At 48.5% G+C, this 15009-nt stretch overlaps 3 protein-coding genes across 3 annotated transcripts; all 3 read left to right on the top strand.

The window, feature by feature from the left end:
- Nucleotides 1-2910: 2910 nt before the first annotated feature.
- COCSADRAFT_179364 (uncharacterized protein) lies at nucleotides 2911-5041 on the top strand (the record flags this gene model as incomplete). The annotated part of the gene is made up of 4 exons (XM_007699146.1): nucleotides 2911-3359; nucleotides 3436-3459; nucleotides 3513-4050; nucleotides 4098-5041. 4 exons carry the CDS (start codon nucleotides 2911-2913, stop codon nucleotides 4977-4979), a joined length of 1893 nt encoding a protein of 630 aa, XP_007697336.1. The 3' UTR covers nucleotides 4980-5041.
- A 1411-nt stretch (nucleotides 5042-6452) lies between these two features.
- Nucleotides 6453-7277, top strand: COCSADRAFT_71774 (glycosyltransferase family 8 protein; the record flags this gene model as incomplete). Its single annotated transcript, XM_007699145.1, has 1 exon — nucleotides 6453-7277. A coding segment is annotated over one exon (825 nt), but the record flags the coding sequence as incomplete, so codon positions are not given.
- A 780-nt stretch (nucleotides 7278-8057) lies between these two features.
- On the top strand, nucleotides 8058-13466 carry COCSADRAFT_34557 (uncharacterized protein). The gene is made up of 8 exons (XM_007698454.1): nucleotides 8058-8434; nucleotides 8505-11184; nucleotides 11295-11455; nucleotides 11510-11613; nucleotides 11752-11781; nucleotides 11841-11878; nucleotides 11934-12851; nucleotides 12902-13466. The coding sequence occupies exons 1-8, from the start codon at nucleotides 8153-8155 to the stop codon at nucleotides 13318-13320; spliced, it is 4632 nt and encodes a 1543-aa protein (XP_007696644.1). The 5' UTR covers nucleotides 8058-8152; the 3' UTR covers nucleotides 13321-13466.
- Nucleotides 13467-15009: the final 1543 nt, after the last annotated feature.

Genomic DNA, 15009 nt, shown 5'->3' with positions numbered 1-15009 from the left:
CAATAACAAACATTGGGTAGTCACGACTCGTGAGTATAAAATTGGGTTTCTAGGAGGCTTCTATCTATGCATGGGAGACAGTGCGTGTGTTGCACTCAAATCGCCGTAGCAATTTGCTGGTTTCCATAGCTCTTCATTCGTAAGCCGGGAAATAAGGCGAAGAATAACGTGAATGTCGAGGGGAAAAATGGACAGTCTTAATGATTGTTAGTTCGGTTATCCTACAAGAACAAAGAATAGACAAAGGATTTTCTTTGAAAGTTAGCTATAATTTCCTCGGATTTAAAGCGTATTTTCACTAGCCCTGTCTAATATTACACAGTCAGCATTGGGACCAAGAGCAGAGTGTACTTACAGCCAATGAGGTCAAACAGTTGATTAGTACAGCTACTAGACTTAAGTTTCACCTCGGTTAGCTCCTCTGCCCCACCGACACCAATCAATCCAATATCTTTGAATGCCCACAACCAACGCTATACCACGCCAATTCGGCCGTGAACTATCTCAAAATGTGCGCCGTCGCCCAAATATAACAGTTGATGAACGTAATGTCGCTGCCGGGATGTTAGACGAGGGCGCAAGCTACAAAGATGTAGCAGCGCGGTTCAACCAGGATCCATCTACTATCCGTTAGCTATATAATAAGCTCCACTAGACTGGATCTGTATGTGATAAACCTCGCTCCGGCCGGCCAGAAATACTATCGCGTTACTAGAAGAAGATTATCTATCGCGCAGCACGCACCTCGCCTAAGATTCTATATAAAGAGCTAGCTAAGATAGCCGTCTTCGTACACCCAGATGGGACCTCTTCGAAGGCCCCTAGCTATAAAACATTATACTAGGTTCTTAAAAAACGAAACTTATCTAAATACTGGTGTAAAAAACGACCTAAGCTGACCCCTTAGCATGCTCGTTAGCGCTATAGATTCGCATGTCAGTACCGTAGTTTTCCTTAGTATCGGCGCATAGTTAAGTTCTTAGATAAATGCTTAGTTTAAAAGAGATCTGGCGCTACACAGGAGTAGTGTTTTCGGTATCTAGAAGAGAAATAGAAGCGCAGAATGCTTATAGAGGCTCAGGCCAGCTAGGGCCCATGGCAGATGGTGTAGGGGGCTATATGGGTGGATGAACGTGGCTGAGGGCGACGCAGTCCTCTAGTAATTATAGATAGGGATTCTAATGCTCCCTACGGTGGCTACAGCGCCCAAAGTTACATCCAGACTCTTGAATAAGGTCTTCTACCTCACTGGCGGCCCTCGCAGCTTTTTATGCATGATAACGCGCGCACACACACCGCTAGTATAGTCTAAAATTTTCTTACCTAACACCACATCACGCCGCTCAACTGGCCGGCTTATTTACTAGATCTTAACCCTATTAAGCACCTCTAGTGGACCCTTAAACGAAACATGTATTGATTCTATCTAGAATACTATAATTACAGCTAAACTTAGGAATAGTAGGATGGCTTCTGTAGGGCTCTAAAAGAGTGCTGGCGTAGGATACCTAGCAGCCTTATCCAGACTCTAGTTGTATTAATGCCGCGACGCCTTACTGCCTGTAGAGCCGCACGAGGTTATTAAACTAAATACTAGTATATAGCAATCAATTACATTTATTAGATTTAAAAATCATGCAGTTTTGGTGGAGATATCGGTGGCGGAAGCACAGCCGTCAACCTTTGGTGATGGGCCGATTTCGGTTAGCGAGGGGAAACTTTTGTCTTAGTACTGTACTAATGTGTTTTCCCTTTGCATGACTACAAACCTGTTAATAGTGAATCACATCCAAATAATTACAAATCCACCCTCAAGCTCCGTACATGAGCGACACGGCACAGCTACATACTGCATCACACTGCAACCTGATCAGCCACGTGCCCCTCCTCAAAGTTCGGTACTATATCACCCTCCATGTTGGATGAGCCAATCACATACCTAACCACTAAGCAACCTACTTTACACTGAGCATGTCAATGTGGTTCTCGTCGTAGGTCAGAATAACAACGGAGGGGTTGTCAATGGGTCACGTCTTCAAGTAGAGGGCGCCAAGATCATCTCTTCTAGCCTAAGAAGGGTCCATGAAGATCTTGTGAGTTCTAATAAATGCCATTTCATGTGTGCGACTCCAAAGCGGAGCGCTTAAACAAGCTACGCGCGGGGGGCCATAATAGGTACTACCAAAAGCTCTGTGTTACAGCCTGTCTTTGGATTAGCGCTTGAGGGTGACAGCTTAGTAGGTATGAGGCGAGAAGCAATCTGCAGTGTATCTTTGCTAGGGCGTCGGTAACAGCACGCGTGGATTCGACGGTGGGGTTGAATTGAAGAGTCGTCTATCTAGCACATTCGTTTATCAGGTATAACATACCGAAGATACTGAATTGAAAGGCATTGATTGTAATATGCAGCTAAAGCTGCAATGAACGCCACTTCGCTAACATGATACCATCAGGTTCAATGCGAGCCTTAGTATATCTCGTTGCTTGCCTCAGGCGTTATAATGACCCAGGTGGCTTGCTTTGAGGTGCTTGTATGATGAAAAGGGAAGAATGCACGGCAGTGTTATATAATGGAACGTAAGAGCGTGAAGAACAGTTGCGACGCCGTGTATTTTTGCTACGTACAATTGCTTGTTGTACTCAATACAATGTCATTCGATATGAAGCATACATCTCATTTTCATTTACTGGCCAAATATTGCGCATCGACGTCGCAGTAGGCGTCGGTTCACAGCGGCAAGTCACGTGCAATCTCATGGTCAGTGCCTAGCCCCTGAACAATGCACACTAGCCGTTGGGAGCGGAGATTGCAGTATCTCAAACCAAAGGCAGAAAAGAAGCAAATAATCATCAGTTCGCTCATATACATCTCACGCGATCGCTTTACTACTCTTATATTCAAATTCTACCATGGGCAGAGACATCAGCAGGGCAGATCTCAGACTCCACAACATTTACTACAAACCAAATGTCTACCAGGCCAACTATGCAGACACACAAAATGCTTCCCGAAAATTTCCCGAACACGTCGATGCAGTACGTGAGGGACTTTTGTTTATGGAAGAAATGCTACCTGATGACTGCAAAAAGGTACTTGAGAAAGAGCAGGTCGCGTATGGCGATGTGTGCATCGGCCCACGCTGGTGTCTTTGCCCCCCTGAAAATGCTTTCGTTCATGTCAAACATTACGAGCGCATACAAGGCCAATCAAAGTCGTTCGAAATTCTCAAAGATTGTGAAAACATTGCGGAGAGTGCACGAAAGATAGCGGGCAACTCGGTAGAGGAATGGGTGATGTTTTGGAAGAGTAAAATATTTATACCATTCAGTGATGAGGCACTTCAGCAATCTGGATTCAGGTACGGTTTCTCCCTCCTCTCGGATGTACTTCATCTTGCATATCAACTTAATTGTTACAAACTGACGTCCGGTAAGCTCCGCATTAGATGACTGGTTGGTGTAAGTTGCCGCCCTGTCGTTCTTTATCAGAAAGAGCTAATATCCAGCCATAGCTCCGAAAATATCTCATGGAGTAATTTTGAAAACTTCGTGAGATCAAGTCTTTGGGCGCCCAAACGTGGACAGCCTAAGCCGGACTTAACGTATGTGTTTCCAATTCAGGTCTCAACGACAAGCAACATGAAAGGATTTGCGCGAGACGAACTTGCTCAGTCATTCTCAGTTCAATCTTTGATGAAACTTGTAGAGCAAGGTATAGCGTGTGCGCCAACAACTAAGCTCAAGAAAGAAACAGCACTTGCTAGTGGGAGGAGATGGAAGAACTCTTCCCGATTATGTTTCCCTTGGGCCATTGTGGAAGTCGAGAAAGATGTTCCAGATACCGATGACGTTGCTGAAGAAAGATGCTTTCGCCGAGCAGCCAATGCCGTCTCTGCTGCTCTCGATCTTCAAGCACAATTATTTAACAAAGCTCCAGATGGCTACTCTTTACAGCCACCTCCTGCTATTGCCTTCACATGCGTCGGTCCTGTCGTCAAGGTTTGGCTTGCATACCAGGATAAGTCAAAAGAATTTGCAATCCCAATACAGGTCAGAGAAGCTTATCTGAATTCTTGCCTACCGCTGACACTTAGTAGCGCATGGTTTGTATCTGGTCAACGTCGATAGAATTGACGTGGGGAGTTGCATCATTGCGTGCTATCATCAGAAATATGCACACGTGGTCCTCACGCCTTTTGAAGCCAAGACTGCAGATGGCCATCTCTCAAGTTACTAAGAATGCTCAAAAAAGTGGACATATAGACGCGCAGAATTCTCCAGGCCTCGATGTACCCACGCCTAACGTCAAAAAACTAGATATCAAATCCGGAAGCTCCCGGCAGAGCCCCCAAGTTATTCCCCGACCCCATTTACCTAGCCTATTTGGATCAGACACCACCAATGGAGCGGATGTTCCAAAAGGATCTTCTTCCAAAACTCATAACGGGAGCGCAAAATCACCTAATCTAGCACCCAGAACCCAGGAAAATAGAAGCAGCCTTTTTGACAGTAAGCCCAAGGATGAAACTCGGAAGTCAGGACAGATTGTACGCAGATCAGAAATCAAGAAGGATCCCAAAAGTGGCGAAATTTTTGGATTACCATGGCCAACGAAATATCACTTCAGCAACGACAGCAGCAGCAGCATAACTTCGATCTCATTGCCGAAACCCGTGCCTGAGACTTCGTCCGATTCAGTACTTGATTCACAGTCCAAAGCATTATTTTTTGGATTTGATCCCACCAACAGCAGTAAAGAACGGCCTTCAAAGAGACCCAAACCACCAAAGAAGATTGCTTCAAACAAGATTACATCAAAGGATGTTGACAACAAAACCTTTTTACCGGCAGTCAAAGGCACGGATGTTTACGATCTGGTGACCAAATTCGAATCGACAAAACTTGAAGTGATTGACGAGGACTCCCTTGGGACTGCGAGTGTGACCCACCCAAAGCCCGGTCAAAAAAGACAACGATGATTATTGTCAGCACCTGGCCATCGCCTTGGCATTATGCTAGATGCTTGAGTAGCTAAAGCCAGCCGTTTACGAGCGGGAAGGTAGTTTTGTTTACTCTACTAGTCTCGTTATAAATAGCTTCGAGAGGGAAGCTAGCTGGACCAACGATGGATATCCTAACCATCCGAAGCTAGGGCCGAACTGATATTTTCAGTTGTTGCTCTACATTCAGCCTGTACCACTATCCAAACACTTATTTAGTCTAGGAGCAATTGATATCATCGAACCTTTGCCAATAATAGTTCCAGCTATAAGCGTAATTCAAATACCTCGCATAGAATAACTATTCACACCCAATTTACCGAAGCGCGAGGGAACATTCAGCAATCTAGGAAGTGCAAATATCTAAAGATACATGACGTGTATAAAGGCCATTCAAGGCATACGACACTCATGATTGGATATTTAAAGACTGGGGTATAAAGAATCAAGATTTTCTTGAAGCCAGCAGACCGTATTGTTTGCGAACGATCGGCGTGAAAAACGCCGAATGTGGCCCGAGTTGGGATTAGAAGACAATCGCTCCCTTCTCGTTGTTCTCTGTCCCTCCTGACCACTATTGCGAGCACCACAGCGTTGCAACTGCTCTCGAAAAATCGCGGTCCAATACGATTCGGTGATATTGGGGGAGTTTGTTTCGCCCTGCGGATCAATTAGCACGCATTCAGAAGTGTACGCAACCTTGCTACTGAAGTTTTGGTGTGGACACAGCCAGGCCACTGCTAAGCACTAACCCCAAGTGACAACACACGATGATCAGAGTGATACGGAAACAAGCCATGTCCATGAAAGGATCCAAATATGTACTTAGATCAAAGCCTCCGTAACTTTATCTTCACCCAGTCATTTCAAAGCACGATCCGGATTTTAGTGGGGTAGAGCCATGATACCACGACATGAAGCCCAAAAGGGCCATGGCAATTCCATCAAAATGGCAGAGCCGACGCAATCACTAGCAAAAGAGACTTTTGCCTTCACTCCGTTTCGCTTGTTCTTAAACCTCCTTGTAGTTCCCCAACAATTTTAAAGAGGTTCTGGGATCTTGTAGGGGCATTGTCTTCAAGGCTCATGACGGAAGTGGGTCAGCGCTGACGCTTACTACTCTGAAATACGAGCGGCCGCGTGGAACAGATTTCGAATGCCACGAATCGATCTTTTTTGTAACCTTCAACTGTTCGCTGCTAGGATATTTGAGCAACAATGTTGATCAAAGATAGGATATGGATTGCTTACGTATGTATGGCCATCGGTCTGTTCTATGCGACATTTCTGGTGTTCAATAGTGGCAAGACACAGCACATCACTTCGGCGGACTGGCCACTGTTTGGAAGCAGCGATACAGCGCTTGGGAAGGAGGGAATCGATTCTTCGAGTTCGTCTCAGGCACCGGAATGGAACGACGCCACGACTTCACCGACTTCTTCGCATGGCAGTCCGACACTCGCGATCGCGACTTTCCTGACTGGCCAAGCCGACGACGACACCTACTTCAATCTGACCCATCTGCTTGCGTATCAGTTGCTGCAGGTCCCCGAGACGCGCATCCAAAACCCCGACATTGGCTTCGTTGTCCTCTGCGGCACCAAGCTGCCCGAAGCGAAACGCGAGATCCTCCGCAAAGACGGCGCAACCGTCATTCCGCTCGAAGACGTAACACTGCCATCATGGATTCACTCCTCCGAGCCACGATGGTCCGAACAATTCACTAAGCTGCGCGTCTTCGAGCAAACGCAGTACTCGCGCGTCCTCTACATGGACGCCGACTACATGATCATGCACCGCATGGACGAAATATTCCGCGAGCCCATCATCACGCAGCTCACTCCCACACTCTTCATACGCAAGAAGGAAATCAAACAAGACGAAGGGCCACTCCCGAAACAATGGCTCTTCGCCGGCCGCTCCGAGAACGGTGGACAAGGCGGTTTCGACCACTTCGTCCCTCCCATACAAACCAACTACGCCAACGGTGGCTTCTTCATGGTCGCGCCACAGCAGGAAATGTACGACCACCTCATGAACTTGATGCAGATTGAGGGCCGCTTCGACACGCACTTTATGGAGCAGGACATGCTCAACTATGTTTTCCGGCGGGACGGGCCTATGCCGTGGCGCGAGCTGGATTGGAAATGGAGTTCGAATTTCGCGAACCAGCGCGATGTCGATGGTGGGGTGCATGCGTTGCATGGCAAGTTTTGGGCCGAAGGGCCGGAGGTTGTAAGGAAGAAGTTTAGGGAGGTTGTAAGGCGGATGGAGGAGCGGGATGCTGAGAGGGAGAAGGGGGTGAAGAGGTGAGGAGGTTTTTGTGTGTGATACCCAATCTATAATAATATGATAATAGTATTTGTAGATATTTGATGTGTGTATGTTTAGCGAGGTTTAGAAACGATTCACTGATGCGTTGTAAACTAATTCGGATTTTTTTTTAGTAAAGACACAGGAAGTGGACTGATATGTAAGCATTATTGGCGTTCTGTTTCATGTGAATTTTGGCAGGCTTGTGATTGGTGCGATGGATCCCATTTATTAATGAACGGCTGTCGATGGGTTGATATCACTCTGGTGAATAGATTCTAGAATATCGATTATTCGTAGTGTCTAGAGATATATCCAGCATAAATCTACATGTTCATCTTGATATGACGTGATAGTACATCGGTACATGTATGTTTGTATCCCAATGTAGAGCACGTGACCTGGTGTTGAGTTGATGCAGACGCGGATGCGGGAACCCGATGCTCCGTCGGCAGCCGGCCCACGGGTTCGGTGAGTCTTGCCAGGCATCCGAGTGCTGACGTCTCTTTAGACCCGAGATACATGGGCATAGAAACGCAACCAAAGTCTGACAGCACTTGCGCATGGCTTTTCCGTGTAGATGCACGCGGAACGAAGCAGAAACGTTGTTCAAAGGCCAATAAACTACACGAGCAGCTCGTGTCTAAGCGGCCGCGGCGTTAGCGGGGCTAACTAGGAATGATTATATCATATAACTGGTCCGAGCTTCCATGTCAAATGTGCAGCTCGCGCCGCGTCTGCCTTCAACCCCGGAATCCTCGCCGCCTTTGGACGTCTTGATCTGCCTCGACTCTGCTACACCAGAGTAAGGTAATCAGCACACTCACACGACCCAATCGATGCAGGTGCAACAACAACAGACGCCCTTTCTCCCCGCTGCACGGCTTGCGCATGGCTACCTGACGGCCTCGAAGCTTGACCGACAGCCATTATGCGGTAATCCCGAGGGTTGGGGCCCAATCAGCCCGATCCGATACGACTTCACACCGTGTTTTCTTGATGTCTGGATAGCTGTCGTAGCCGTGTTTGGTGTTTTGGGAGGAGCGGGCGCGTTATGGTATCTATATAGGCATTGCTCACCGCAGCCGGTGAAGCGCAACTGGCACTTCTACGCCAAACTGGTATGCTTTACCTTTTGTAAATTTCTACGTCATGTTTTTTGACAGGTGCTGACACCCATCGTTCCAACAGACGACTATCGCAGCTCTCATCGGCACAACCGCTACTCAGGCAGCCCTCCAGATCGAATACTACAAATACGTCTGGGCAGGCGACTTTCGCTTCTGGACCACCATCCTGACCATCCTCTCCCTTACCGTCGTCTTCCACATCCAATATATCGAGCATTGGAGATCGCGCAATCCAAACGGCGTCGTGCTCTTCTACTGGCTTCTCCTGCTCATCGCCTATGCTGTCAAGCTCCGCTCGCTCATTTCGCAACAAATCCACCGCGAACATGTAGCATATTTTGTAGTCTTTTGCACTAGTGTTGGACTGGCGGCGCTCTCCTTTGTCCTGGAATGGCTGGTGCCGAAGCGCGTGAGCGATTATGATATGCTCGGAGATGACGATGAATGTCCATACGAATACGCCGACATCTTCTCGGTCTTGACCTTTGGTTGGATGACACCCCTGATGAAGAGGGGTTACCAGACTTTCCTTACTCAGGATGATCTGTGGAATCTGCGAAAGCGCGACTCGACTCGACACACTGCATCCACCTTTGAAAAGGCCTGGGAGTATGAGATGTCAAAGAAGCACCCATCGCTCTGGATTGCCCTGTTCTGTTCTTTCGGTGGTCCCTACTTCCGAGGAGCCCTCATCAAGACTATAAGCGACGTTTTGAACTTCGTTCAGCCCCAGCTACTCAGGCTGCTCATTACCTTTGTGGCCTCGTACCGCACTGAAAATCCCCAACCTGTCATCCGTGGTGCTGCGATTGCGATTGGCATGTTCGCTGTGTCAGTCTCACAGACAGCCTGTCTCCACCAATACTTCCAACGCGCGTTTGAAACCGGCATGCGCATCAAGTCCTCTCTTACCGCTGCTATTTACGCAAAGTCGACACGTCTGTCCAACGAAGGCCGAGCGGCGAAGTCTACTGGAGATATCGTCAACTACATGGCTGTGGACACACAGCGTCTTCAGGATCTCGCACAGTACGGTCAGCAGCTATGGTCTGCTCCCTTCCAGATCGTCTTATGCATGCTCTCGCTATATCAGTTGCTTGGCGTGAGCTGCTTCGCAGGAGTGGCTGCCATGTTTGTCATGATTCCTGTCAACGGAGTAATCGCACGATGGATGAAGACATTGCAGAAAGAGCAAATGAAGAACAAGGATTCGCGCACGAAGCTGATTTCGGAGATTCTCAACAACATGAAGTCTATCAAACTCCACGCCTGGACTACCGCCTTCGCTAGCCGGTTGAACACCATCCGAAACGACCAAGAACTCAAGACCCTCCGTAAGATTGGCGCCACTCAAGCCTTCTCAACCTTCACGTGGTCTACTACTCCCTTCCTCGTGTCTTGCTCTACATTCGGTGTTTTCGTCCTCACGCAAAACCGCGCCCTGACAACCGATATTGTGTTCCCTGCGCTTACACTCTTCAACCTTCTTACTTTTCCCTTGGCTATTCTCCCCATGGTCATTACCGCCATTGTCGAGGCCAGCGTTGCAGTGAGTCGTATTACTGGCTTGTTGACCGCCGACGAGTTACAAGAGGATGCCGTTATCCGTGAGGATGCAGTGACTGAGTTGGGAGATGAGTCGGTCCGCATTCGTGATGCTAGCTTCACTTGGGACAAGAACGCTGAACGCCGGACTTTGCATGACATCAACTTTGCTGCTCACAAGGGTGAGCTCACGTGTATTGTTGGTCGCGTTGGTGCGGGCAAGTCATCGCTTCTCCAAGCAATACTTGGTGATCTGTGGAAGATTCATGGAGAGGTTGTCCTGAGGGGAAAGACGGCCTATGTACCTCAGTCGGCTTGGGTCATGAATGCGTCTGTCAGAGAGAACATTGTCTTTGGTCACCGTTGGGACCCTCAATTCTACGAGAAGACTGTTAACGCTTGTGCCTTGCGCGATGACTTTGCATCTCTGCCTGATGGCGACCAGACCGAAGTTGGCGAACGCGGCATCTCCTTGTCAGGCGGACAAAAGGCTCGTCTCACCTTGGCTCGTGCGGTCTATGCCCGCGCAGACATCTACTTGCTTGACGATTGTCTATCTGCCGTCGATCAACATGTAGCAAGACATCTCATCAACAACGTGCTCGGGCCCAAAGGGTTGCTCGCAGGGAAGACTAGAATTCTCGCGACCAACTCCATCCCAGTGCTCATGGAAGCTGAAATGATCTTGCTGCTACGTGAGGGTAAAATTCTCGAGAGGGGTAGCTACGGTCAACTGATGGCAATGAAGGGTGAGATTGCTCAACTGATCAAGACGTCTCAGAACGAAGACCAAGGAGAAGACGACAGCACCCGTATGTCAGATAGCATCATGAGTGACGCCGAGAGCACCGTGTATGGTGGCACTCCCCCTGGTGAGGACGATGAGGAAGATCAAGCTGAAGCCGAAGCAGCTCAGGAAGGCGGTGCGCATCTTGCTCCCTTGAGAGTAGGAGGTGGCACAGCTCGCAAGTCAAGCTTTAACACCCTCCGTCGTGCTAGCACTGCAAGCTTCAAGGGACCCCGTGGCAAGGTTACTGATGAAGAGGGTGCGCCGCTAAAGAGCAAACAAACAAAGGAATTCCAGGAGCAAGGCAAAGTCAAATGGTCCGTTTATGGCGAGTACGCAAAGACGAGTAATCTTGTAGCTGTCGGTATCTATCTGATGCTCCTTCTTGGGGCCCAGACTACTTCCATTGGTACGTTCAAGGGCCGCGAAGGGGCTGGAATGACTGGCTTCTCCGTTTGGTGCGCCATTGGATTATCGCTTTCGCATTTTTTGCAGTTCGACGCTAACGCTGCAATACAGGTGCAAACGTGTGGCTCAAACATTGGTCAGATGTCAATCAGCGGTATGGTGGAAATCCTCATGTGGGACGATATATCGGCATCTACTTCTCGTTTGGTGTAGGGTCAGCTGCACTCGTGGTAGTACAGACCCTCATTTTATGGATCTTCTGCTCCATTGAGGTAAATATCTGCTTACTGGGCTAGCTTGGCTTGCGTTTACTGACACTCATGTAGGCTAGTCGCAAGCTACACGAGCGGATGGCCTTCGCGATATTCCGCTCGCCAATGAGCTTTTTCGAGACAACACCTGCAGGACGCATCCTTAACCGCTTTTCAAGGTAAGTCGTCGTTCTTACTTGGGGCTGTTTCAATGGATCGGCCTATGTTTCCCCATGAACTGTTCGTTGAAAGATTGCGCGGAGGATTCTTCTTCGGCTCTAGTGTATATGTCGACATTTGCTAACTTAACGAACCAGTGACATATACAGGGTAGACGAGGTGCTAGCGTAAGTCGCTTCCCATTCCCTAACGCACTTGCAGCAGGTTGTCTAACGTACGCTTGTAGCCGAACGTTCAACATGCTTTTCGTTAATTCTGCCCGAGGTATGCAGCCACCCCGCATCCAACCCAGTGTGTAACACTTGACTAACCGATGTAGCCGGGTTTACCCTTGTCGTTATCTCATGGACGACACCGGTCTTCGTGGCTCTGATTTTGCCACTTGGAGCGCTTTATCTCTACATTCAGCGATACTACCTGCGCACGTCGCGAGAGTTGAAGCGCCTCGACAGTGTCAGCCGAAGTCCGATTTATGCACACTTCCAAGAGAGCTTGAGTGGCATGAGTACGATCCGCGCCTACAACCAGCAGAAGCGTTTCGAGATGGAAAATGAATGGCGCGTCGATGCTAATCTACGCGCATACTACCCCTCCATCAGTGCCAACAGATGGCTTGCGGTTCGTCTAGAGTTTCTTGGCTCGGTTATCATCCTGGCTGCTGCGAGTTTTGCTATCATTTCCGTCTCGAGCCACAGCGGACTTGACGCTGGTTGGGTCGGTCTGGCCATGTCCTATGCGCTCCAGATTACACAAAGTCTCAACTGGATCGTCCGGCAGACTGTTGAGGTGGAGACCAACATTGTCTCTGTGGAACGTGTGCTTGAGTATGCTGCATTGCCCAGCGAAGCGCCAGAAATCATTTCCAAGAACAGACCACCAATCAGCTGGCCAGCACAAGGCGCTGTTGCTTTCAACAACTACAGCACTAGGTACCGACCTGGTCTGGACCTGGTGCTGAAGAATGTCAACCTCTCTATCAAGCCAAAGGAGAAGATTGGTGTCGTAGGGCGTACTGGTGCTGGCAAGAGTTCACTCACCCTTGCACTGTTCCGTATCATCGAACCCACGGAGGGCTTCGTAAGCATTGACAATCTCAATACGAGCACCATCGGACTTTTGGATCTTCGTCGACGTTTGGCTATCATTCCTCAAGATGCCGCGCTCTTTGAAGGCACTGTACGCGACAACCTGGACCCTGGGCATGTACACGACGATACCGAGCTTTGGAGCGTCCTAGGTATGTTTCCTCTATACTCAATAAGATACAAAAGCTAATGATTATCCCAGAACACGCCCGCCTCAAGGATCACATTGCCTCGATGCCCGGCAAGCTTGACGCCACCGTCAACGAAGGTGGCTCCAACTTCTCCGCCGGCCAACGCCAACTTGTCTCTCTCGCTCGCGCTCTGCTCACTCCCTCTAACATCCTCGTCCTTGACGAAGCAACGGCCGCCGTCGACGTCGAAACTGACGCCATGCTCCAAAGCACCCTCCGCGCCCCCATGTTTAGCAATCGCACCATCATCACCATTGCGCACCGCATTAACACTATCCTTGACAGTGACCGCATCATCGTCCTGGATAAGGGTGAAGTCAAGGAATTCGATTCTCCCGCTGAACTTGTGAAGAGTAAAGGGCTGTTCTACGAACTTGTTAAGGAGGCTGGGTTGCTTAATGCGTTGGATATTTCACAGGCTTCGCTGTAAAGGGTTTAATTTATCTGCACTGTTGAGGGAGAAAGAATGAGTGGGGAGAAGATGGCGTATTAGCATTGAGAAAGGAAAAGAAAAGTTTGTATAATTGAAATGAAAGGTGTAATTGTATGTAGAAATCACACATGTATTCCGCGGTGTATTCTTTTTTGTTTTTTTGTTGCCTGCATGCAAGCTTGTTAACCGAGCGTCATCCGCGGGGGACGGAAGCGGAAGCGGAAAGAGAAAATGGTCTCTTTTTTAGCTCCCTTCCTTCCTTCCTTCCTTCCTTCCTTCTTTTTTTCCCTTGTACTTTCTTCGCTTGGTATTTGGTTTTTCCGCTTCGTGCCGTACCGTACTGTACCGTTCCGTACCGTTCCGTACCGTTTTGGTGGCTTGGTATGGGAGTTTTTAAGGTTTTGCTGTGGGGGTGTATGGAAATTTTGCGGGGAAAAGCATAGTGGAGGGGGGGGGATGAAGGGGAGAGTATGTAGTATGTGCTGGAATAACTCTAATTTGGAGTGTTGGGAACTGAGGTCGTCAATCTATTTACTGTTTACTTTGATATGCCAAATACACTTTTGGTGTGGGGTTGAATCCTGATTCAATCGCATTTTGTGGGCGTGCAGGTAGGCGTGTGCAGAGTGGAGATGGACTTTGCATTCCTTATCTTATCGGTTTACAAGAGGAAAGAGGGGCATGTTGGGATGTAGGGAGTATGTTACGCTGATTTTTTCTAGCTTGGAACCGAAGATGGGGAAAAGTTCATGTATATGACGTGTCCACGTTTTCTTGTTTTGTGTCTTTGGCGCTCAATTGAGGTGTCCTGATGGACGTGTTGTCTCATGTATTTAGTGTCGACCTTCTTTTTTTGGGTAGCAGAGATAGCGGTAACAGTGAATCGTTTCAAGCTTATGTTGTCGCAGATATGTACAGTTTTTGTATGCTAGAACCAAAGTGGAATCTCTGAGATTATTCGGATGGCAGTGTTGAACTAGAGGTATGCGTGTAATCACGTTCTTTGTCCAACCTTCACGCGGGCGTGGCGTAATCAGCACGTCTCATGGCCACAACAGATCCCGATGCGGTCTTGCCGACACAAAAGGGTCAGTCGGCGAGCGAGCGAATTGTGAATTAGGTGCTTTGTATCATATTGCATACACGAGGCTCTTTGCTCCTGACTCGGTTTGTGCAACCTCGCGTGGGGAAGCGTTACGCTTTCCGATGGCTGAGGGTGGACATTGAATCCTTATGTCCCTTGAGGCAAGAAGGGGTGGAAAAAATGGCTGGGGGAAGTGGATGGATATCCGAACGGGAGTGCCATCCGTCGGCGGAACGGTTGCAGCTACGCAGCGCTGCTGGGGCGGGTAAATCCCTGTGTGACGGCTTGAAAGCCGTGGGATGGTACATTGCATGATCTCCGCACCGCTAGTCCAGTGTGCTCCCGTCACGGTAGGCACCGCGTTCCAGAATCGTTGTTACTGACGATCATCATAGCCAGATTTTTTCGACTCGATGCAAAGTCATGTGGTTATGAGCAGATAATCAGTTGTCCAACGTTCAGAGTGGAACAAGAGATAGGAAGGCGGCATTCTGCACCAGGTAGTATCTAGATTGAAAACAGTAAGGTTCAGTGAGGTTAGTGAGGTTGCTTATGCATTATGCCTTTTGATATCGATTGGTTATGCTTCATGTCACATTAGA

This window comes from Bipolaris sorokiniana (genome assembly GCF_000338995.1).
Source record: "Bipolaris sorokiniana ND90Pr unplaced genomic scaffold COCSAscaffold_3, whole genome shotgun sequence".
NCBI lineage: Eukaryota > Fungi > Ascomycota > Dothideomycetes > Pleosporales > Pleosporaceae > Bipolaris > Bipolaris sorokiniana.
This window is presented reverse-complemented; position numbering and strand designations above follow the sequence as displayed.